Source organism: Notamacropus eugenii, chromosome 6 (genome assembly GCF_028372415.1).
Source record: "Notamacropus eugenii isolate mMacEug1 chromosome 6, mMacEug1.pri_v2, whole genome shotgun sequence".
Lineage (NCBI taxonomy): Eukaryota > Metazoa > Chordata > Mammalia > Diprotodontia > Macropodidae > Notamacropus > Notamacropus eugenii.
Genome location: NC_092877.1, coordinates 312,188,450 through 312,215,197, shown reverse-complemented (window position 1 = coordinate 312,215,197; position 26,748 = coordinate 312,188,450). Strand labels below are relative to the sequence as shown.

Below are 26,748 nucleotides of genomic sequence, written 5' to 3'. Positions count from 1 at the left end.
TAGCTACTAGAATGATTTCTTCATTCATCAAATTCTCTTTCAACCTTCTGTCTTTGGGATAGAAAGCAAATGCCACTGATTTAGAAAATCAAGAAACAACTTTGAAACTTTGAAAATGAAACTTTTTCATTTTGCAAAACCATTGCATATAAAGATTATTCCAAATCACTCCTGCTCTTTCACGTTCATACTTTGGTGTCTAACATGCAGTAGAGATTCGTGTTCTGTTTTTATTGATTCTTGTTTTATCTTGTATACAGAGCATTCAATTTCCACTCCCTTTTTCCTCTTAGAAAGTTCTTCTACTCATCAGATGTTTATTTTATAGACTTTATTATTCTTGTGACCTTGGGCAATTTACTTCATGTTTTCAGGGTCAAATTTTCCCCATGTGTGAAGCAGAGAGTTGGGATGTATTATATTTAAACCCAGAGCACTACAACTGTGTAACCCATCTCCAGGTTGCTCTATTCAAAAACAAACAAAAACAACAAGATGTAAATTTCTATGGTAGGATTAAGATCAATCTTCATCCTTTTATTCATTTTTTTCCTTTTTCACACTCCCCAGTTCCTTCCTCTTTTGAAGGGTGGTTGTAGGGAAGAAAGGAATGATAAATGGAGGGAAGGTGATCTAAGCTCTGGTTTCTAACCTTGGTTGAGAGGATATTACCATTACCACCCGATGCCCCAATATTACTGAGGCTAGGATTGACCCTAACCCAGGTTTCTTGCTTGAATTATAAAGATATTTGCCTGTTTGCCTCAGTGTCTCACTTTTTTTTAGTAGCAATTACCCAGACTGGAATAGAACATGACTCCATGTAAATAACATGTCTAAGACTATCTATCTTAAAAATAGCAAGAAAAAGCAGATAGAACACACCTGGAATATGACTTATCTATAGTAGATAATAGACTTGTAAAAACTGAATGTATACTTTCTAAGTTTTAGGCTAAAACAAATGACTTTGAGCATTAAAAAAACCCTCATTATTGCTATGGGATTCATAGAGATGTCATGTATTTTAAAAGTCTCGAGAGAGAACATTACTAGTACAGATGGCCAGCTTTCCAGAATCCAAGGGAGCACACCATGACAATTTGCCATACCTAATGAATGCACACATCTTGGCTCCTGACCACCGAAGGGTTAATTTATTCTGGGGCTAACCTGAGCCAAATCATGTATTCAGGACCTTGTGTAGTTTCTTACAAGTCTATCAGGACCAGAATTATCTTGCAGATGGACAAGCTTCACCCAGTGAGAAATGGATTCCTTCTATGACCATTTGCGTAATAATATCTAAAACTACCAAATAATAGACTCTTTCTTAGCCATCTATCTAGCATGCACCATGGAGCCTGGGTATACCTTGGCAATGTTCATGAATTTTGCCAAATAGACCTGAAATGTGTAACTGGTGGTTAACATATCTCTAAAAACTACTGACACCCAACTACTTTGGAAGAATTCAGCACGTCATTTTAATTTGGGATTTATCAGATTTATAATTAGCAAAATTTGTGAATCCCCTCATTAAATATAATTTTCCTGTCAAAGAAGATGATTCACATATTAAGGCCATGTAAAGGACTGAGTTCTGCCCTCCCCCTTTTATCATTGTCTACTATGGAAATTATTTTAGCCTTGACAAATGTAAATGTTTTGCTTCTAAACATGTTGAGTCAGTACTACTAGCCTCACTGAATCTAGTTCCAATGTCTATTTTTCTGTTTTTGGTTAAATAATAGAATGACTGGTGATGTTTATAGGTAGGGGTAATTAACACCTCATTCAGGACTTTTGTCTAGGTGCCATTACCTTGCTTTCGTACATAGTCAATCTTTCCTTCCCCAACTATTTTCTATCCACTTAATAAGATGCTTAGAGATACTTTCACAGGAGCCTTCTTGTCCATTCAGCTATCATCTCAGGTTTCTCTTCTGTTCCTTCATTGGAAATTTTCTTTTAAAGTTGTCAACATGTAGACTCTACTTAAGTAGTCACTGTCCCCAGTTAGATGTTCTGAATGATCTTCCTGACTAACATGTCCAAAATAGAATTTCCCAAACTTTACATCAAATTCATTATAACTAGTCTCTACTCCTCTAAAATCTCTCCCTTTCCAATGTAGTTTCTCACTGCTTTCAGATTAATCTCCATTATCCAGAGATCTGATTGTACAACCTTCTACTCCAACAACTTCAATGGTTTCCTATTGCCTACTGGAAAAGTCCCATATCCTTAACCCGGCATCTTTCTAATTTTCCAGCCATTTCTCACTCTATTCCCTTTTATATATACTTTATACTCTAATCTGGACTAGGCACTTTCCTTTGTACAAGTTTTCTGCAGCATTGCCTGTGTTGCATGTATCATGAACATCACCATGCTTACCTCAACTTTACCATGTGAAATGCTGTTAACTATTCTATTCTATATTATAGTTAATTGTATAATATTGCAAGTTATGTGTTGTATAATACCTGCTGGAATCTGTGAAGACAGGAACCATGACAGCTATCTTTCCTTCTCTCCCAGAACTTAGCATACAGTTTACACTTTTCACAGTATAGGCACTTAATAAATTGGACGCTGAATGAATTTACCAGTAAAACTAAGACCTCAGATGTCTGTATAAGGGTTACATGGGTATATAGATGTCATCTCTCCACCTTTTAAGAGATTAAATCAATGGATTCCTTTTAGTGGGAAACTTCATTCTTTAAGAATGTATATGTGGCAAATATAATTATAAATGTGAACATTTACTAAATACACTTCACTTCATGATGTCTTCCCTCATAAGTGTCTGAAAGAGAAACTGATAGGGTCTCTTCATAGAAAAGATATGAGAAATGAAATCTGAAGAATAGAATGCCTACCCTTGCATTTATTTGGGATTCATATTGATCCAGGAGCCATTCAAGGTCAAAATTCAGATTAAGATTTCTAACAAAAACAGACTAGAAAGGTGACAGTAGACACCAAAACTTCACAAAATTTATTTTCATTGGTTAATAAGCAAGAAGAGAGAGGGAAAGTAACATTCATGATCCTCCCCCTCCCCTTTTTAGTATTGCCTGGATAACAGAGAAACTTACATCCAAGCACGTATATGATTAGGAACAGGTGGGTCTTCAAAAACAGGTGCATCAATTTAGTAATCACCATGTTCATGTACCTAACAAAGTATTTACCAGTGATTTAGAATATCAGTAATTCTCAAATAATCAAAAATAAGCTATTTCATAGATGATTGAACTTAGAAGAAGAAACTCATGGTATATAATTCAAGAAAGTGTTCCATAGAGGGATCATGGTGAATTCATAAGATCCATGGTATTCCAGACTTTTTCTTAGAAACATTTGTGAATATTATTGTGTGCAAGCAATTTTCAATATCAATAATATCGATCACACTAGATAATTATTTTGTACAGTCTTGTCTTAGCAAAGGCAAAGATAAGAGAAGTAATGTTATGTGTGAAGAAGGACAAGAAGACTAGCTTGGCTGGACTGCAAAGAAAGTGAAGGGGAGCTATGTTTAATATGTTTGGAAAGGTAAGTGGGAACCAGATTGTTAAGGGCTTAAATGCTAAACAAAGGAATTTTTATTTGAACCTATAGGCAATAGGAATCCACTAGAGCTTATCAAAAGAGGAATGACATAGTCAACACTGTATTTTGATATTAATCTGGGAGGTGTGTAAAGGATAGCCTAGAAATGAGGAAAACTTGAAATAGGAAGGGAAAACTAGAGGTTGTTGCAATAGGTGAAGCAAGAGGTAATGAAGGCTTGAATTAGGGTGGTAGCTATGTATTTCTGAGTTGAGAGAAAGGGACAAATGTGAGAAGGATTGTGAAGGTAGAATCAACAAGACTTGGCAACTGATTGGATACAGGCATATGCAGAGGAGAATAAAGAGATGATGATGACTCCAAGCTTGCAAATCTGGGTTACTGGAAGGATTTGGCATTATTTAAAAGAAACTGAGAAATTTCTGTTCTTGGAAGAATTAGCAAGACGTTTGTTTGATTTCACATAGGCTGATTTTAAAATAAGATGCTTGGCAGAAATGTATATACCTATAAGGGTCTGGACTTCATAGTAGAGACTGGATAGACATAGAGATTTGGGGGGGGGGGGAAGTTATTTACCTAGAGGTAATGAAATTATGGATGTAGGTAAGATCAACAAAGGAAAGAGCATACAGAAAATACTCTATACTCCAGTCAAACTCACAGTTCTATAGATTCATCATGTGCTTCCTCCTATTTCCATTATTTTTTTTACAACTTTCCTTACAACTAGAAAAATTTCCTTCTCTCTTCCTAGTCATTGACTTTCTATACATCCTTCAAGACCTCTAGCCCTTGATGCCACCTCTCCTATAAACTCTTGCCCCAGTCAAAATAAAGTTTTCTTCCCTCTGAAATTTTATATGACTTTTTGCCTCTTCTATGTGTAATATCCAGTAATGATAATTAGCTCGTGTTTTCCATATGGATAATATAGTGGTCCCTCAGATCTATGTATCCCTCTGATACTTTAGGATTTAACATTAAATGAGAAGTTCAGAATCCCATCTTAACTGCTTTGAGCTCCCATTTGGGAAAATCCCTAACATTTGAGTAGAGGTTTCATTCTCTGCCTTAATTTACACTTAGTTTTATCTCTTGCCAATCCCTGGCCTCTTAGTTGGTTGAGGGAAAATGCAGGTTGCAGGAAATGTTCAGGTAAAATACACAGCAGAGTATATTACAGTATGTTAATAAATAGGTAATGGGAGCAAAAGTTTGGGAAAGAGTAGACCTTTTATTGGAACTTCCCTCAGTCCTTGAGAGGATGGGGACAATTAGTCATGGCAGCCTGAATCTTCTCTTTGATCCCTTCCTTTGCCACAATTCACTCCTGCTTTCTCTTTCTTCTTTTACCAATTGTCCCTGTGCTGCTAATTCTTTCTAGTTCAGCTCTCAATGTCCAAATTCCTTCTGCTCCATGGTCAGATTCTCCAAATCTCTGTTCCAGAACTGAGTTGATACTTCACTAATGACCTTCAGAGAGCATGAGCAGGTTTTCTCAGTTAATTCAAACACTGTTCCTGGCAAAGTCACTGTAGTTTACTCAAGACTTTTTTTGCATTTAATCTAAAACCTGTGATTGGTTGAGACTTTTTCTTATCTGGTTCAGGTGCTGGAACATATCATCTTCTCATTAACTTTAGATGGGGTAGAGTGATGTAATTAATTTACTCAATTGACTTTTATCTTTATATATGCACTGATTACAGTCTTAAACATATTTATATCCACATCTTCACTTGCTAATAGATTTGTATATTCCTTAGAAAGGAGTGGGAACTTGTCAACAATTCAACAGCATTTTGACAAATATTTATTATGGTTAAATCATTACCCTCTCACTTTTTTCCTTTTTAAAAGTACTATTAAAATCAGGTAGGGAAAAGGATCTATTTATATAAAAATATTTATAGCAACTCTTTTTGTGGTGGCTAAAAATTGGAAATTGAGGGGATGTTTATCAGTTGGAGAATGGTTGAACAAGTTGCGGTATATATTGTGATGGAATTGTATTGTGCTATAGGAAATGACAAATAGGATGATTTCAGAAAAAAACCTAGAAAGACTTATATGAACTGATGCAAAGTGAAGTGCCCAGAACCAGGAGAATATTGTACATAGTCATAGCAATATTGTATGATGAAGAACTGTGAATGACTTAGCTATTCTTAGCAACACAAAAATCTAAGACAATCCCAAAGGACTCATGATGAAACACGCTATCCACCTGCAGAGAAAGAACTGATACTATCTGAATATAGACTGAAGCATACTATTTTCACTTTTTTCTTTCATTCTGTTGTTGTTGTTGTTTGGGTCTTCTTGTACAAAACATTTTACACAATTATATATGTATATCCTATATAGGATTATTTCCTGTCTCAGGGAGGGTGGCAGAAGAGAGAGGGAGGGATAGAATTTAGAACTCAAAACTAAAAAAAAAAACCTAAATTTTAAAAATTGATTTAACATGTAATTGGGGAAAAATAAAATGTTATTTTAAAAAGTTATTTATTATTATGTATATTACCTAAGTTACCTCTATAAAATGTAGGCCCTCAGAAAAATTGCTTCAAGTTCAAGATACTTTGTGTGCCAGCACCCACATAAAACATACAAGCTCCTTTCAAAGTGCTCACTTTTACCAGGGAACCAATGGATAAATAAAGACATTTAATCAAGCAGTAATGTGAACATGCAGAGAACCCATGTTTTCAGATCACCCAACTATGTATGGTATATATGCTGTATCCTCACCCTGTTATATTTCCTACCTGTGTGACATATGGCCAGGGGTTGTGTCTGGAAGGCATGTGCTCTTATTCCATGTGCCCAGGACAACTCCTGTTCCTGCAGCTGTTGAGCTGCCAGTGTTCACTGGTGATATCATAGCACCACTCCTTTCTGTCCTCTGTGAGGCATTATGTCTCTCTGCTGGGCATCACATCTCTACTGCATATCATGTTGTGTTTGCTGAGTATCTCTAATGTGCTCCTGGTTGCTAATCTGCTTTTTGCTGCAATCTGTTGGCTTTCTGTTCTTCAGGGTCATTTGCACAGTGGCTAGAAAGCCTTTCACTCATAAGGGAAGAGTGATATTCAATTAATGCATTTGCTAATCACCTACTATGTGGTAGTATGGCATAGTGAAAAGAATAGTGCCTTTGGCATTAGGAAGACCTACACTGAAATTCTACTGATGGGGTGATGGGACCTGGACCCCTAAAGGAAAAGATCATATCTCTGGAAGCAACACAGTCCCTGAATTTTCTCATATATTCCAGCACCAGTGAAGGAGTCAGGAAGACCTGAGTTCAAATCTCACTTCAGATACTTGATACTCACTAGCTGTATGACCTTGAGCAAGTCACTTAACCTCAATTGCCTCATCCTGGGTCATGGCCAGTCATTCTGATGAATATCTGGTCACTGGCTTCAGATGGCTCTGGAGGAGAAGTGAGGCTGGTGACCCGCACAGCCCTCTGTCACTCAAAATAAAGTCAAGTGTGAGTCATGTCATTATTTCTCTGATGGCATGGTCTTCTTCAGCAATGAAGGATGAACACACATTCCAGCAGCCCAGATCACTGGCTCCTCTGCCCAAAGTACTTGGCCCACCTCAGACTACTTACCTCTCCTTAATCTTACCCACATCCTTTCACTGTCTCTTTTGTACATAAACATAAGTTTCATTCTTATTAGTGTGCAGGTTCCCTAAGAATCTTGCCTGCTTTACTGCCATTACAATAAACTTTGTCACTTGACTGGAAGACAGTTTGAGTGTATGAATTCATTCTAGGTGGATGACAACTTGTACCCTGTCACTCTCACATTTATTACCTGTGTGACCCCCAGGCTGTTTACTTCTTGATCCATTGTGGTTTGCTTTGCCAAATCATAGACTATTAAAATCTGTGAAAGGCATTGTGAACTGAGGAAGATGCAAAAAAAAGATACTGAGATATAGGTTCCATGCTCTCAAGGAGAATATAATACTTGAAATATAAATACATGCAACTAATGTTTCATCTTCATTTCTTTAAAGCATATAATCTTCATGTACAGTGAATTAACTGTTTTAAGAACCTGACACATTTGTTTGCAAATTTTAAGTAGCACTTGTGAGCCTAAACCCCTTACTCCCTATTTCTGTTCAGTCCCTATCCCCACTGTTGCCTCCCACCCCAATACTCTTGAAATCTCTTGGAGCCAGTTTCTCCCAGGCTTTTCCCATAATAATTTATTTTTTTTTTAGCTGGAAAACATTAAGTATTATAAACCATGCCTGAACACATGTGGCCCTCCTTGTTAGATATTGCAAGAAGATGTGCTTTACTGAAGAGCTCTTGAAGAGATAGGCTACATTTAGATGAAGCAGTGTGTTGAACAGCTGCACCTTAATAAGTGCCTTGCTGCTCCTCTTTCACCAAATTTCATGTGATAGATTACCAATTTTCTTTTCCCCACCCCAATTCCTTATCACTGGCCACACTTGCATTTTTCCAGTGTTACGTTTTTATATTCATGTCGAAAGGCCACTATTGGTATAATCACAAGTGAGAAAGAAGTTGGCCCACTGTGTCAATCCTGGTGACCCATTGGTATATGGGCACTTAAGGCACTTTGCTCTTACGATGATCGAGTCCAACCATATAAAAAACTCCCAATGATTACTGGAGTGCTTTACTTCATAATAAAAATGTTCTCCCTTAATTTTGACCAAAGTGGCTCAGAAGAATTTGAGTAACCTTAAAAGGTTTTTTCAAAAATGAACAAGAAGAGAGTCCCTGCCCTTTTGTTTATAAGAACACTTTTTCATACAAATAATTATGATAATAATTCAACTAAACAAGTTATATAGGCAGGACAAGCAAATCATGTAGTCAGGAAACCAGTCAAATCAATTTGCAGGCATAAGGCAGGTGTGCAAGGGAATCATTAATAACAGCACATTACCATACTGATCTATTACGCTGCCTTTGATGGGTCACATCTCTTCCCCCATACACAAAATATTTTAAGGCACCGAGTGCTGTCATCAATAAACATCAGACTGAGTCAGTCGCGGACTCAGTTGACCACTTCTATTAATTTTTCATCTGCCACGAACTTGCTGTGATCATTCTGTCTTCCTTCAGCTTACCTGTCAGTCCAAGGTAAAGGCTTGTTCAATCCATTTGGAATAGCCAGCGTGCTACCATCTCATGCTATACATCAAGTTGAAAGAACTAAATCAGTATATTGCAGGGGATCCTTGATCTAACGAAAGAAAGCTGGGGATGTATTCAGAACACTGCTCCATAGCAACCCACATAAACAGAGTTGCTTTATTTCAGGGTTCTATGGGGTATCATGATAGTGGGTAACTTTTAGTGGAAGCTCATCATGTCATTGGAGGAGTGGGAGGTTCATGAACAAAAGTATAAGAGATACCTTTATATTTTTTTTTTTAAATAGAAGCACAAGTTTTAAAGAAAACAGTGATTTCCCAACTACATAGAAGACACGCAGGAATGCTAAGAAGTCAGACGCTTTTTTCTGAATTTCAACTTCTATATTCCTCCTCAAGTCTTACTAATTGAACAAACATAAAAGATCTTATAAAATATGTTGATATTAATCTGAGACAAAATTTATATTAAAAGATAGCATTGAGAACAGAGAATACTAAGTGGTGCCATTTGGGGGTATTCTTAAATTTTTTAGAAATACTAAATTATAAGTTGTTTTCCTTTTTCCTGAAAGGGACTTTTAAGATCATCTAGTCTAAGGCCTCCTTTCCCCTGACTAGTTTCCTTCTGACCAAGTTAACACACCATTTTCCAAAGGCAAGAAATCCCCCAGGAGGTATGCAGAACATGCCCAATGACAAGTATAACTTAAATGACTGACTGGGCAATCGAGCTATTTGTAACTACAATTTCCATGACAAGTAGAAATTTGGAAATTTTGCACTATTCATTATGGCCTCTTGTTTAAAAAAAATTACTTTAAGCCAAATACTAAACAAAGAGAGATAAATTATATGGATTTATCAGATTGTGATTTGGTGATATGTGTGATTTTTCATAAAGAAAAAGAAATGCAACCTTCAAGGGAGCAAGTGAGTGATGATAACACAGCTCTCTGCTCCCCTTTCCAATTTCCTCTACGTTCATCAAAAAGAAAATTCTTACATTAGTACATGTGGGGTAAAAATCATGTTGAGATATATAAGCCCTCATTAAAAAATAAAGCATGCACATTGGATGATACCACTAAGTATAATTAATACTGCAACACTGAAAAGTATATTGCAGAATGCAATACAATCTATAGAATTATTCATAGTGATTCCCTTTGAAGCGGGGATGGATGGTATGAGCAGAATCACATATATGGTGAAAACACTTCAAAGTTCTACCTTCAGGCTTATTAAACTCGATGAAATTCATAAGAGCCACTGATTTTTTTTTTGCCCCTTTTAGTCTCCTGAGATTTATTCTAATGAGGTTTCTCTATAATATTTGAAGTCATAGTTTTTTTTGTTTGTTTTATTTTGTTTCAGGTTTAAGATGGAACTATGTTTCCATAAACTTCTAAGTTCATAAATTAAAGGTAAATCCAGTGATTAAAATGATTCTACTGTATCTGATATAAAGCATGAAAAAGTAAGGCTAACTATGACAACTGTACACAAAAGTTCAAAAACAATATCATTTCTTTCATCTTCAATTGAAGATGTTTCCAGATTTGAAAGTTTCCATATTCTCTGTTACAGTCCCAGAAGCGCTGAGTTCTAATCCTTTCCCACCTTTGTCATGCTAAGTAGTCTTTGTCAAATCACTCAGCCTCTACATTTCTTGGCTTCTTAATTGGTGAAACAGAAATAATAATAGTTAGTTAGTTCATACGGATGTGTGCTAATTAACTAATTATTGATTGTAAAGTGCATTGAAAATGCAAATTCTGAAGAAGAATGGTTTCTGGCTTCATATTCATTTATACAAATTACTGAATTCTGATATTACCCATACAGAAGAGGCTGGCAGTCATCTAGAAAGAGATCACATATATTCAAATTCACACTATTTGCAGTGCAATTATATCAAGTATGGAAACTGGCTTCAGCCCAATGGAAATACAGAAATACAAAGTGCAAATCCGAATAAAGTACTTACTCACTGGATTCATTATTCACAGTAATTGGGACATAATTGTATTTAGACAGGCAGCTATCATTCTCAATCATTTCCAGGCTCTCCAAAAACAAAAGCAAAGAGACAAAAAGTTTCTAATTTTTGAATAGCAATACTAAGTGATCTGTCTTGTGAGATAGTAGAAAAGCCCCTGATGTTGGGAAAGACTGAAGGCAAAAGGAGAAGGTGCAGCAGAGAGTGAGATGGCTAGATAACATCATGGAAACAACAAACATGAGCTTGGACAGACTTTGGGAGAAAGTGGAGGATAGAAATTGCTTAGCAATTTATGGTCCATGGGATCATCTGTCTGTCTGTGTTTGTCCTTCGCTTTCAAAGAAGACCATGGCATCAGAGAAATGATGACATGAGTTGCATTTGATTTTGTTTTGAATGTGGGAGGGCTGTGCAAGGTCACCAAACTCACTTTCTCTTCCTGATCCATCTGGGTCTAGTGACCAGATATTCACCAGTGCATCAGGATGATTGGAAATGGTCCAGGATGCAATGGGAGACCTTAGCCTTTTTAGGCTGGTCTTTTCAGGTACTCCTTTAGAGGGAGGTAATGCTCATATAGGGATGTAAATAGTTGACCCATATTAAATAACAAGTTTTCTTTTTCGCTTCTCTTTCTGTTTATCTTTTTATGCCTCTCTTGAAGAGTATCTGAATGACTGAATGTTGAACAAGTAAAATATCATTAGGAAATATGAGTTACAATTTAGCATGTACATAATAGTGGATATGAAACTTTGGAATCGTAAGTCTGATGAAAAGCTTCACATTAATTCATTATGGGATTGGAATCAAGTCATCAAGTTTGCTTAAAAACAAATATTTCAGAAGTTTCTCCCCTCCTCCCGTCTCTGCACTGTTAACCGAAAAATGAAAGATCACCATTAAAGAGCTGACTCCTTGTCATTCAGGAGATAACTTGCCTATGTTTAGAAACTATGATTTTCAGGGAAGTGTTTTTGGGTTTGATTCTTCTCTCAGCCTTTTCCTGAGGTTCAGTTAGTTTCCCCTAGAGAATGGCCTCCTATAAAGCAACTAAGGCAGAGGGATAGAGGTTGGGTAAAGTGTGGACAGACAGCTACCATTCTGGGTGGGATGAATTCTTCAAATAGGATGAGCAAAGGTAAGGTGCAGAATGCATGAGCTCTGTTTTATCATGGCACTGAAACTTGCATTGTTCTGAAACACTGATGGAAATAGTCTTTTATCAATGCATTCCTTTCTGCCCACCTTAAAATTAAAAAAAAATACACTGAGTTTGTTGCATTGAAAATGAATGTTTTATTCATCAATATTCTTTCACGTTAAAGAGAACATAAACTTGCCACCTATAAGAATCGTTACTACAATTTATCTTACTTTCCAATTTCTTCATGATAAATGAAAAAAGCTATTATCTGAATACCTGGTCAACTATGTGGATTCAAATTTAAAATGTGTGCATTTAATTTTTAAAATGTTATCAGAAAATGTCTTGAAATCACAACTCTAAAGAGAATGATGATGTTTCCTATTTCTTGGCAAGTGATGGACTAGAGGCACATAATAAGACATAAATTTTCAAATGGTCAATAAGTGGACTGGTTTTATGTGATTATGTGTTTTATTATAAGGTACAACATTTAATTTTGGGCAGGCTTGGAGGACAGTGATAATGATACTAAAAAAGAAAGAAAAGTATAACAGTGAGTCATTAAAAAACAGAAGAGAGAAAAGGAAGTTCAGAAGATTACACAGACAAGCAAGGTAGTGATGGCACTACTGTTAAAATTTAAACATATCTAAAAAGAAGGATAGGAGTAGAAGAAATGCTTGGTTTCATACACAATCTGTTTAATGTAAAGGCCTCTTTTTCTGCTATTTTGTTCATGGGGTGACTAGGCAGTATAGTGGATGGACTGCTGGCCTTGAAGTCAGGAACACCTGAGTTCAAATCTTTTCTCAGTTTACTATTTGGGAAAATTGCTTAACATCTCTCAGTGTCAGTTTTCTCATCTGTAAAGTGAGGATAATCAAAGCACCTACTTCCTGAGTTTATTGTGAAATGATATATGTAAATCAGAAATATGTAAATACATGTAAATAATATATGCAAAATGCTTTGTAAACATTCAAAAGCATACAGAAACGTAAGCCATTTTTATATTTGTTGATGCTTGCCTCATTGATAATGAAAAGTAAATTTAAAGTAGAAGATATCTTGCAAAAAAGTAAAAGATCAAGAGGAAGAGATATCTTAAACATCATAAATGTGATTTTCATAAATAAAATTTTGAATAGTTTTGAATTTCGACATTTTATGTAACAATCTAGTTTCTATAACATATAAGTAAAAGCAAAATGACTACCATATTTTGGTTCAATCATTATTATAATATCAATTTTTAAGAAGTCATAAGTTACTCAAAGAAATTAGTATTATTTTCTTGTAACAAAGTCTCAGTCTTTCCTACATCAATATGTTTATGCAAAATGTTCACATTTTATCAGTGGAGGAATCTAGCTACTAATGGCTCACTCAAGCTCACATCAATACATATATACTAAAGACACCTGAAATGAAACCTAGGATTCTGGTTGCCTTTCACCTATCATCAACACGAGAGAATATCTCCTTTTCTTACTTTTAGTACACATGCAGAAGCACTGCTCCAGGTTCTGGTGACCTTGATTATGCTTTAAAGTGAGTCAGTACAATCTAAGCCATGAAGCTTGGTTCATGCTCCCGCAGGGACCAGCCTATCTGCCTCCTCTTCATCTACTCATTCTACTACTTCAAGCTCTAACTGAAGTGACACATAAATGGAAACTCCAGTCAACATGATCTTTCAACACTTCTGCTTCTAGTACTATAGACTTCAAGTCTGGAATAGAGATAGTTTAGCCCTTTATGTTCTTTAATACTTTCACAGGCATAAATCTCTGGGTTTAACCTTGTCTCTCCAGAAGATTTAAAGATCTGTGTGTTCAAGGAACTGTTTCACATACTTCTAGTTACCATAAGTGAGGCAGGGCAGTTGATCTTAGAGGTGAGGTAAAAAGTCAGCAGCTGCTGACCATTCTCATCAATGTGCTGCCTCATCTCCTATTCTGGGGCCACATGAAGCAAACCTATGAATCTAAGAGATGTGGATCTGCCTTGCTAATATTTGAAGGTGAGCAAAATGGGCTGGTTTAGGACTCCTCAAAGGAATCAGAGTACATAGAACAGTAGGTCCATGGGGGACCTCATTGACTTTCCATGGGTGTTTTTGTCTGTGCTGATTCATATTATGTGTGCCTTTTTGAAAATTATTTTGAACTGGGCCATACTTCCACATTACCCAAGGAGTTCGGTACAGAGGACAAACATGAAAGAAACATGACAGTTATAGATCTGTGTCACAAATTGAGTAAAAGCCCTGTCGTAATACCTTTTGAGTCTTTCATTTTCCTAAGGCCATTTAAAGTCCTTACAACCTACCAAATAACTTGTAAAATATTCAGAATACAGTAGGAACTCAATTAATACCTGTTTAATCCATTGGACTTTTCAACCATCAAAATATGATATTATTCTCTAACCACATCCATGTATATGTAGTGGAAATGTAATGGGTAAGGGATAGTCATACTAACAGAAAAACTCTAGATTATTTGAATTTTCTTCATTCAAAGACTATGTATTATAAAGGTGACCAGTCATATTCTAATAAGAGATAAAAGGGAAGTATGGTGTAATGGAAGAACCCTGGATGGAGTTAGGGGTTCTGGATTCAAATATTGACTTTGCTACTTAGTAACGTGTGCTTCTTTAATAACATGTTTATCTGTAAAATGAAGTGCTTGATATGTACTATCTCTAAGGGACCCTCCAAACAAACCTATGATCTATGAGGCACAATAGAGATATTAATTCACTTATGACAAATAATGTAGTTTTAATAAGCAAATCACTTATCAGGAAAGCTGTCTGTAAATACTTCAAATTTCAAGAAATCAGTACAGATCAGTAACTGTAAGAGATTTAATTATAGAATGTACCTCGGTCCATAGCTTGGTCTGAAGTTCAGTGGCTTTGGGTAGGATCTTAGTCTGCAGTTCTTATTCCCATGATCAATATGTTGCTACAAATAAGTTGTTTTAGGTGGAAGGCCCCTTCTCCAGGTTACAAATATACATTTCTTTCCTATATTTTATCATGAATAAAAACTCAAGTAATATTACTTGAAATGAATTTGTATTTATGTTAAAAGTAAAGGATAAAGTAAATATTTCACTTCATTCTATAAAATTTTTATATAGATTTGTTGTTGTTTTAGGTGGTTCAGTTGTATCTGACTTTTCATGACCCCATTTGGGATTTTCTTGGCAAAGATATTGGAATGGTTTGCCATTTCCTTCTCCAGCTCATTTTACAGATGAGGAAACTGAAGCAAACAGTGTTAAGTGATTTGCCCCTGGTCACACAACTAAGAAGTCTCTGATATTAGATTTGAACTCAGGTCTTCCTGACTCCAAGCCCAATACTTCATCCACTGCCCCATTATATAGATATTCTCCCCAAATAAATTATTTTAGCTGTAAGGCAGGGGCTTTTCACTCTCCCATATCATATAATATTAATCATGTAATTTCACTAAGGTTGAAGTCAATTTTATGATGGTTGAAATTTTCTTTGTTGTGATGTAGACTTCATATGGCTGCAGTGAAGGATATAGTCCCAACCAAAATGCCTATTCAGGTACCAATAATACTTTTTTCTTCCTTTTCAATCCTTATTTTTTTTCTACCTATGAACTTTTAATTCTTGGAACTAAAGTAGCTAGAATCAATTAGGAAATATACATTAATGTGCATTATTATTCACATATATTAAATTATTATATATAAAAATATATTAAATATATTAATGTGATAGAAGGTTTTTTTTTCTAATTATCTTTATTGTATGGGGTTAATTATAGGACTCATGCAGTTTACTTACACTACATGGTACTGTTCTGTGAGTCACCTTTGAAAGGCATTTTTTCATTGTACTAGTTACCACTTGTGCTTAATTTTTAAGTACAGATTGAATTATAGAGATAAATTGTTTATGGAGATGAATGTTCCTGTTGCTCCTTTAATTACAGCCAGAATTTCATCGATTTAAATAATCCTCAAAATGCATACAAATATGAATTAAATATATGAATCATCATTCCTTGTTTTTTATCTCCTGTACCAATTCTGCATACACAATTAAATATTCATGTTATTTTTTCCATTTTTAAGCTAATGTAATTTCTCCTTGCTCATTTTCACATTTTTTCTTTCTTATTTGCATTATAAAAGTTAAAGATCATCCAGGGATTTTGTCCTAAGGGAATTTATCCTAGAAACCCTAAATTAAATATCTTTCTATGTAAGTAATGGAGAGATGTCCATATGCTGATGTTAAGCCTGAAGGATCTTGGATTACCCCTTAGTTTGTAGTTATGCATCTGTAGCACAGTGTAGACACATTCCGTAGCTGTTAATAGCTCAACACACGGAGACCTTGAAGGATAACAACCAAGGTTATTTTGTAATATAATGCAATAAAATAAAACAGGCTGTCCCATGTATGCTGAAACAGCCAGAAATTGTGATGCTGATTTTAAAACATATGCTTCTTTGAAGTCTTTAGAACATAAATGATTTAACTGTTTTTACACACACATGTGCTTACACGTGTAGAGAATTCTGTCTCTCTCTGTCTCTGTCTCTCTCTGTCTCTCCGTCTCTCTCTCTCTCTCTTTCTCACATGTGCACGTGCACACACACGTCCTATGCAGAATTTATTGCAAACCTTGCAAGCTGTAGCACATAGGTAAAAACACAAATAACCAGCAATTAAGAATTCATTGAAGAGCATACTTAGGGGAATTATGCTGAATCAGGGAAACGAAATGCAAATATATAATCTTTGCATGTCTGGGGCCACTGCACCTGTGCCCTTGCTAAACCACTCAATCAGCAAGCATGATTCAACCATCAGACAGTTGAACAGGGGCTATGAAGAAGAGCAGACGAGAAGTGATCCTGGTAAAAGCAGATGATTTATAAAAATAGCACACCACATCAACAAGCATTTAAATCCATTTACTGCCCTGCTATCATAACATCAGAAGGAGTTTTTGCATAACTATATTTAGTACCTAGTTAATGCCATTTAAATTTCTTTGTTTATTCACAGTCTTTTCCCTCTCTCATAGTCAAATGACCACAGCAGTTCTTTAAAAGGGGAGAAGTAAGGAGATATTTGATAGGGTCTGGCTTTACTAGAACAAACATTCCCAGATGTCAGTATGCATTTCCACCAGTTATATGTTTGCAGGCTAAAAACATACTCTAGCAATAAAAAGATATGTCTCTTCTGTCTGCCTACTTGTAAAATACAGTTGAATCCATTGACAATATCATGTAGTTAAGAGGAAATTGCATTGTGATAAAGTGGACTATCTTCTCATAAATTAAGCCAAGCAGTCATCTGTCCAGGTAAAGCTAGTTCTATCACATTTGTTTTTGAATTCCTACCTCTCAGTTACTGGCACCTTAGAATCATGGAACACTAAGAATGTAGAGGATCTTAATGGTTTAGTCCCCTGATCTCCTGCAGGATGGCATTTAGCATATAGGTTTCCATCCCATTCTGAAAGAACTTTGTTAGTCATAAATCTCGTGAAGTTCTTTGTAACTTTATCATCACCACAAAAGCTCATGTTAAGTTGTATATGGCACCAATGAGAGGTAGCTTGGTACAGTCAATAGAGATCACTAGCTTTAGAGTCAGAAGACCTGTATTCACATCCCACATTTGAGGGACATAGATACTGGATGTGTGACCCTGGGAAAGTCACTTGTGCTCTTAGAGTTCCAGGATAAACTCTGTAAGACGGTAAATTGCTTATCTGCATTGGTGGAGGGAATTTCTTCACTGGAAGTACCACCACATGAAGACAATAACAGGTTTGGACCAAAATATATGATAGAGGCAGAATAGTATAGTGGATAAAGCACGTGGGGTGGGGGTGGGGATTTCTCAGAATCAGGAAGACTAGAGTTAAGAACTTGTCACCAGTACATAGTGGGCGCTTTATAAATGCTCATTCCTCTCTCCTTCCCTTCCATTCCCCTCTATCAGAACTTGACTATGTGATCCCTGGCAAGTTACTTGCCCTCTCTGTGCCCTAGGTAACTCTTGATTACAATTAAGTTTAACCATGAATCTATAAAAAGTCTCCTGATTTGAGAGTTCCCTATACCAATAAAACCATAGGGCCAGTCCCTATTGCCTAATATTATCGGAAGCCAGAAAACATTTGTCTACATATTATAATGGTGACTGTCACTACTAACATTACCTAGAATTAAGACAAAGAGTTTACATTAGAATCTAAATGTGAGGAGTGAATCCTTTGCATTTTTCTACTTTGGTGAGGTTATAAAAGCTAGAACAGTTATGACTGAATGATGTTACTCAGATTATGAGTTCTTAACTTTTTCATTTTTTTTCTGTCATGGTCTCCTTTAGCAGTCTGATGAAGTCTACTGTCCCCTCACAATAATGTTTTTAAATGTTCAAAAATACATAAAAATTACAAAGGAAAATAATAATATTGAAATATAGTTATCAAAAATATATTTTTTAAAGTTCACTGTACCAGGTTAAGAACGCCTGATTTAGATTTTACTGGGGAAATGATAACAAATACATATCAATCTAAAATAAACTATATTATCTTTTAGAAAGGACATAGTTCAACAAGCCAGTCTTTCAAGTAGTGTGACTTTAAACGTTATATTTTTTCTTAGGAAATTCCTTAAGGTTTTGTGATTTAACTATTTTTTCTCCCAGAAGTCTTTTGACACATTACTATTGGTCCAGATGGTAAAGACAGCCTGGAAAATGGCTGTCTTGTCCAAAATAGAAAGGATAGTGAAGTAAGTTAAGGGATAAAATTTTTATTTTATTATTATTTTTAAATAAGAGGACTACAGGAAACATGGCAAACTATACAAATAATTGAGAAAAAAATCAAAGTGGCATGAGAGTTCATAGGGGCTTTTAAAGAGTGGCAAAGTAGTTTTCACACTCACATTTTTTTTTTTTTGACTCAAAAAGTAACAGACAAAACTATTACTTGTGGTAATTTTTGACCTATAATTCAGAGTTTCATTCTGGGTTAGACAGATGATTTATATGGCGAGTTCTTAAAAGCTGGCAAATTTTTTTTATCAGAACTATAATTTAAAAGTCTGTTATGAAACAGAAAACTTCTATAACATACATGCAATTTACAAGGAAACTTACATGAGAATCTTTGTAGATATACGTACTCTTATCTGCTTATTGTATCATATCTATATATATATATAAATGTTTTGCTGGGATAATAGATGCATTTTTAGTACTTGTAGAGCTACTCAGTCTTAGCAATTTTTATTTTATAATATATTTTCCCTTTCAATTCTTTAATGAATAAGAATATACTATTCATTAAGCTTATGTAAAGTAAGAAACTAAGTTAAAATAATCTAAGTATATATATGTACAAGTTTACATGTAAATGGTTATATGCATGTGTATCAGTAAGCACCCCAACATACAAATGGGAACCTGTGATAACAGGTTCTTAGATCTGCATTCATAAAAGGAAAGGCAACTTTTGAGGGGTTAACAATCACTTTAATCAACGTATTATATATAATTCCTTTAGCCAAGCACACATATCATTCACCTAGTTCAGGGGCATCAACATCCCAAACTTCAAAGAAAATACAAGAAATCAAGTCAACAGACATACTTTCAAAATGTCTGACCATTAGCATACATACATCTTTACTATAGAGGGAACATCTGGGTTTTCAAAGCCTGGGGCTCCTTAGAGACTTCCAGAGTCCTTGTCTGGCCAAACAAAGACTTCCAGTCAATAAGTCCCCAAATAAAACTGTACCTCAGAGTCTTTATACACTTTTTAGAGCCAGAGGGCATCACATCACTTGAGAACCAGTGCCTCATTAACAAAAGGTTTGGACCTTCTTACAAATCTTCCCAGGCCTAACAATGGGTGGGAAAGATTCTTTTCAGTCACATTCAAATAGAGGCATTCTACTTCTTGATTATAATAAAACAAAAACAGCAAAAGATCCTACTTTATTTGCCATTACAGCATGTATATAGCTTTGTGTGTATATGTGTAAATGTGCACCCACACATGTATATACTCACATGCACATATATATGAATGAATGTGTATGTGCATAAGCATATACACACATGTATAAATATACGCACACATAGTTTGGGAGAGAAGAGGTATTAGATTGCCAAACTGAAGGTCTACAGAGCCGTTGTGCTGACCTCCATTGTTGTATGCCTGTGAAACATGGACAGTCTACCAATGTCATGCCAGGAAACTGAATCACTTCCATTTGAACTGTCTTAGGAAGATTCTGACAATCACCTCAAAGGATAAGGTACCAGACATCAAGGTCCTTGCTCGAGCTGAACTGTCAAGCATTCAAACTATGCTTCAGAGAGCACAAGTCTGATGGACTGGCTACGTTGTTTGAATGCAAAACGTACACTTGCCAAAAAGAGTATTTTATGGAGAGCTCACATGGTGCAGGTGATCACATGGTGGTTAGAAGAAGTGATACACGAACACTCTCTCAAGAACTTTCAATTTCATTGTGCAGCATGGGAGACTGGCACAGGACTGCTTAGCATGGTGTGCCCACATCAGAAAAGGTACAGTGCTCTATGAGCAAAACAAAATTGAAATAGCAGAAAGAAAACGTAGGATGAGCAAATTTGGAGTAACCACCCCAAATGTTCATACGGATTATCTGTGCTCAACCTGTGGTACAGCATTCCAAGCTGGTATTGGTCTGATCAGCCATAGTTTGATTAAAGTCAAAGTTACACATTGAAACTTCACTTTATCATGGTGATATCATTTTAGTCCTCTTTGAGAACAATGGACAACAAGCAAACAAAATCAGTAAGACCTGCCAATATATGAAATATGGTCAAATAATTAGAGAAAGGGTTTTAGATTGAGAATTCTTTTAATTAATCTTTTTCGATCTTAAAAATTAACTTTTTCTGATCATGGACCCCTTTAACAGTCTGGTGAAGTCTGTTTTCCTCTTCTCAGAATAATGTGTTTAAATGCACAAAATAAAATACATAAAATTACAAAGGAAACTGAAAATACTGAAATGTAGTTATCAAAAATATCAAAATACCTCTTCCTTAATTTTTTCATTAAAAAAGAAACAAATTACAAAGAATATCAGTTGACCTCTTTGGAAAATGGAACTATCCTACTCCTGTGTTGCTGAGGGGTTGAATTCTGCTTGCAAACCTTCAAAAGGTGACTTTTTCTAGCTAGTGATGCCAATGGGCTTGTTCCCTAGTAAAGGGATATTAGAGCCAACTACTCCTTCAGGGAGCTAAATTAAACTGACTCAGATTCTTTACTATTTATGCAAATAACTTCCCTGTAACAGTTCAGAAAATTTCCTAAAAGGCAAAGCAGAGACAAATTCTTCTTTTTAACAGTATTGTTAATTTACTAAATTGATTAACACATACCAGTACAATGCCTGCAACTTTGTGTGCTTCCTTGAAGATTGCATCATGGGAACTATGACCCAGCACTAGCAACCACTGTGTTCTTTGAAACACTTTCACATAAAGTATCTGTGGGTTTGTGTTTTTTTTTAATAACAATTCTGCCAGGTAGGTTTGGCGGGAATTATTACCCCTATTTTCAAGATGAGTTGATAGGATCAGAGAGATTAAGTGAATTGTTTTCTCAAGGTCATAAAGTCTAATAAGCTGTAGAGTCTGAACTTGTGACTCCTGGTTCAGTGGGTTTTCCAGTATATTGCAATGCTTTTATGAAGTAAAGTTCTTGAATATTTATACCGAATCCCATTTTTTTCCCCATAGACTTACATTCTAAAATTTGAAATTTGTTCCTCTGAAAATATGTTGACTTCAAGGAATGATAAGATCATATTTAAGAATACTGAAACTTGAATATTCAACATATAACATCAGGATAAATATAAAGTAAACATTAAGCTCCAGTTATAAGGGACACAGTAAGATCAAATTGTTTACTTTTTATATGAAAATATTCTTAGTTCTTTTATGATTGTCATTTTTATTTGTATATTCTGAAAGAAAGGCTTGGACTGAGCTGAATATAATGGGGTGAGCCTTAAAAAAATAAAATGGTGTAGGGAGAGATAAAAAGGAGCAATTACCTCACACAAATGAGGAAAACAAAGGGAATAATGCAGAAAAAGCTAGTGACGGGGGAGGGCAGGTAGTGCAGAAATCCTACTCTCATAGGGAATGGGTTAAAGATGGAAAAACAAACATATATATGTATGTATACATATACACACATATACACTTGTATATATATATACACATACATATACACACATATATACATATATAATATATACATACACACATATGTACATACACATATATGTGTATGTGTGTGTATATATATATATATATACACAGAGAGAGAGAGAGAGAAATGGAGAGGAAGAAAGGGAGAGGGGGAGATAGAGAAAGATCTAAAAATCTAAATTCAGAAAGAAACAAGAAGGCAAAGGTATAGGTTGTGGGGAGAGGAAAAGGAAGGGATTCTTAGAGGGATAGTTAGGTAAAGCAATAGGAGGGGAAGACTTTGGGTAGAAGTAAAGTAGAGGAGGAAGGAAAGATAGAAATAGGGTAAAGAAATGGAAAATAGGAAGGAAGGAAATATATAATAAGTAATTATAGTTTAGAGTGTAGATGGGATGAATTTACCTATAGGGTGGAAACTGATAGCAGATTCAAAAAATTTAATTCAACAATATATTATTTCAGAAAGTACTCTAAAAATGAGAGAGACTCACTAACATTAAAAAAGGTTCAGGAGTAGAATTTATTACATAAAAAAAAGCAGACGTAGTAATCATGACCTCAGACAAAATGAAAGCTAAAATAGATTTAATCAAAAGAGAAAAATAGGGAAACTATACTGTATGTCAGTCATACTATTCAACATTATTTTAGACCAAAAATAAGTACAGAGTATAAAATACATGAAAGTACACCTACCAGAAGAGACACAGGAACTATACGAACATGAACATAAAATACTTTTTATACAATAAGGTAAGATCTAAATAATTATAGTAGTATTTACTGTTTGTATGTAAGTAAAGTCAATATAAAAATGACAATTTTACCTAACTAATCTATTTATGTAATGCCATACCAATTAAATTACTAAAAATTATCTTCCTGAGTTAAAAAACAATAAAGTTTATTTGGAAGAACAAAGGGTCAGAAATTTCAAAGAGACCAGGGGAAGAAAGACGTAAAGGAAACAGATTCAGTAGTATCAGACCTTAAACTATAGTATAAGGTGAAAGCATTATTGACATAATCTCTCAGATAGAATATGATTGCATTGAAATATTACTGTGGTGCAGGAAATGAGCTGTTTGAATTAGAAAAGCATAGAAAGACTTGGACTTACGAAGGAGAATGTTGTGCACATTCAGAGAAACAGATAATAGGTGGAGATAAGCATGGTACAGACTAACATATGAGTATGAGTATATGTATATGTGTATGTGTATATGATTATAAATATCTATGCAAGTATGTATATGTATATATGTATATGTGTGTAGATATGCATGTGTATGCTGATATATGTATGTGTAGATATACATATGTGTGGGTATGTGTATATGTGCTTAGCTATAGTCTTGGGGGTGGGAGGGAAAAAATAAAGTGCATGGTAGAGAACAAAAAAAAATCTGGAAGGAGGCAAAGAAAAGATAGGCAGCTTTGAATACAATGAGTAGTATTTACTATATAAACTTTCTTGAAATTGAAAATTTTGGTTTTCTGTTAAATCTCTTCCAATGTTCTGCTGTGTAATGTTAGTTCTTTACTTTTCTTATTTTGTATTTAAGTTCAAAATAAAAAAATTAATTATATACAGAAAAACTTCTACATTTGGATATTAAAAGAAAAAGCAATGATTTTAGATAAAGCATTGATAAGTAATGTGGAAAAAAGCAGAAAATTACAAAATGAAAACTCAAAGTTACTCTTTTTTTTTTTTACATCCTCAAAGCTTAAAAATTTAAAGGAAAAGCAGCAATGAAAATTTAAATGAATGCAAGTGGATTAATAATTTACTCTTTGAAAAATAAATTTCTCTTTTTGATATTGTACATGGGCAACATGAAACTGATTGCTCAGCTCTTACTCTTTTTTTTCTTACTAATTTGTGGTGGCTTTCCAAAATAAAAGTTCTGATATTGGCTGAAAGGCAGAAATAAATAAATAAACAAATCAACAAACAAGCGAATAAAGAAATGCACAAAAGACAGTTAAAATGATTCATAATGTAACAGGAAATTAACAATGGAGGAGTACATTTGTCAGAACTCATAGAAAGCACATGAAGTAATAGGATAGTGCATTTACTGAAATACATGGCTGAGAAAACTTAACAATTCTGTATAGTAAGGTATTCATTCATTCTAAATTGCATCCAAATTCTCTAAGCCTCAAGTTCTATATATGTTGAGGTTTTTTCCCCACAACATTCTATACCTAATAGACAATATTGTGCAATTAATAGATATATTTTATAAGTGCTTCCTATGTTCTAGGACCTTAGTGCTAGGGATACAAAGAAAGGCAAAAGTGAATCCTTTCTCTGAATGCACATTCTAAAGCAGAAGATAGCATACAAATGACTATGTGCAAAGAGGCTGTAGACAGGATAAATTTTAAATAATCAACAGAAGGAAGACACTAGAAGCACTAAAAGGGATTGGAAAGGCCACTTGTGGAAAGTGAGAGTTTTGTTTAGATGTGAAAGAAGTCAGGAGGTAAAGATGAGGAGGTAGAGCATTCCAGGCATGGGAGAAAATCAGTGAAATTACCAGGAGTGGAATGTTTTGTTTAAGGAACATTACTGGATTGATACAGGATTGCAGAGTATGTTGTAGGAGTAAGGGGGAGGTAGTATATGTGTATATGTATAAGAAAAATAGAAATAAGAGGGTATCATGTTATGAAGGGATTTCAATGTCAAACAGAGAATAGGGAACCAACTGAATTTGAGGAGAGGGGAAACCTGGTCAGACCACCACTTTAGGAAGATCGCTGACAGCTTAGGGAGGAAATGGAGGAAACATGGGCATGTTCCCAGGTAGTAGAGACATACTTGTGGAGGGGAGAGCAACCACAAGACTACTGTAGTAGTCTGAGTGTCAGGTGATGAAGATTTTACATCAAGATGGTGGTTCTGTCAGAGAGAGAAGGTAGTGAATATGAGAGATGTTATGAATGGAAAATTGATAGACTTTGTCAACAGATTAGATATGGAGTGTGTGTAACATAGTGTGAAGATCTGAGGATGACAACTGGGTTTCTAGAATGAGTACCTGGAAGTATGTTCGTACTATAAATAGTAATAGAGAAGATTAAAAGAATGCAGAGTTTTGGTGGAATGATAATGAGTTCAATTTTGGACATATTGAGTTTAAGTGACTGTAGGAAACCAAGTTCAAGATGTCTAAGAGGCAGCCGGAGACTCAAGAATAGAGATCAACAGAGAGGTTAGGGCAGGATAGGCATTTTTGAGAATCATCAACACAGAAATGATAATTGAATCCATACAAGTTAATGAGGTCACCAAGGGAAATAGTAGAAGAAGATGACAAGGTTCAGGACAGAGCCTTGGGGGATACTCATGATTAGTGGGTATCATCTGACTGAAGCTTCAGCAAAGGAGACTGAGGAATGGTCAGATTGGTAGGAGGAGAACTAGGAGTGAATGGTGTCCCAAAAGCTTAGAGAGAAGAATGAGAAGGAGAAAAAGTATTAATGAAAGTGTCAAAGGTTGTAGAAAAGTCAAGAAGGATGAAGACTATAGACCAACATTGTATATCAAGATATGGCCAAAATGTGAACATGATTTAGACATAAAGGGTGACATTATAAGCAAATTAGGAAAACATGAATTAATTTACTTGTCAGATCTATGGAGAAGGGAAGAATTTATGACCAAAAGAGAGATAGAGAGCATTATGAAATATAAAACAGATAATGTTGTAGAAGTTTTTCACAAACAAAACCAATGCAAGCAAGATTAGAAGGAAAGCAGAAAGATGGGAAACCATTTTTAAAGCAAATATCTCTAATAAAGGCCTCATTTCTCAAATATATAGAGAACTGAGTCAAATTTATAAGAATATAAGTCATTCCCCAACTGATAAATGGTCAAAGGACATGAACAGACTGTTTTCAGATGACGAAACTAAAGCTCTCTATAGTCATATGAAAAAATGTTCCAAATCACTACTGATTACAGAAATGGAAATTAAGAGTCCTGAGGTACTGCTTCAAATCTATCTGGTTGGCTAACGTGGCAGAAAAGGAAAGTGAGAAATGTTGGAGAAGATGTGGGAAAATTGGGACACTAAAGCATTGTTGGTAGCATTCTGAACTGATCCAACCATTCTGGAGAGCAGTTTGGAAATATGCCCAAAGAGCAATCAACCTGTGCATCCCTTTGATCCAGCAGAACCACTACTAGGTCTGCATCCCAAAGTTATCATCAAAAAGGGTAAAGGACCTATGTGTACAAAAATACTTATAACAACATTTTGTGATGTCAAAGAATTGGAAATTGTGGGTGTGTCCATCAATTGGGGCAAGTTTTGGTATATGAATTCAATGAAAAACTATTGTGCTATAGGAAATGATAAACAGGTGGATTTCAGAAAAAAAAAAAACCCAGGTGACTTAGATGAACTGATGCTAAGTGAAGTGAGCAGAACCAGGAGAACACTGCACACAGTAACAATTACAGTGTGTGATGATTAACTGTGATTCACTTAGATCTCCTCAG

At 35.2% G+C, this 26,748-nt stretch overlaps 2 protein-coding genes across 8 annotated transcripts in view; both read right to left on the bottom strand.

The window, feature by feature from the left end:
* LOC140509704 (fructose-1,6-bisphosphatase 1-like) overlaps positions 1-12,948 on the bottom strand; it is a 74,266-nt gene extending 61,318 nt beyond the window's left edge. Inside the window, exon 1 of one of the 2 annotated variants that reach the window (XM_072617494.1) lies at positions 8,731-12,948. Coding sequence is in view for 1 of the 2 variants with exons in the window: in XM_072617493.1 (XP_072473594.1) it covers positions 6,363-6,478 (116 nt within the window). In the remaining variant the exon portion in view is untranslated. Of the gene's footprint in view, positions 1-6,362; positions 7,744-8,730 lie in introns of those variants that run through there. The other variant, XM_072617493.1, reaches the window with a different exon arrangement.
* Positions 1-26,748, bottom strand: part of SPAG16 (sperm associated antigen 16) — a 1,246,090-nt gene that overhangs the window by 150,742 nt on the left and 1,068,600 nt on the right. The window lies entirely within an intron of this gene.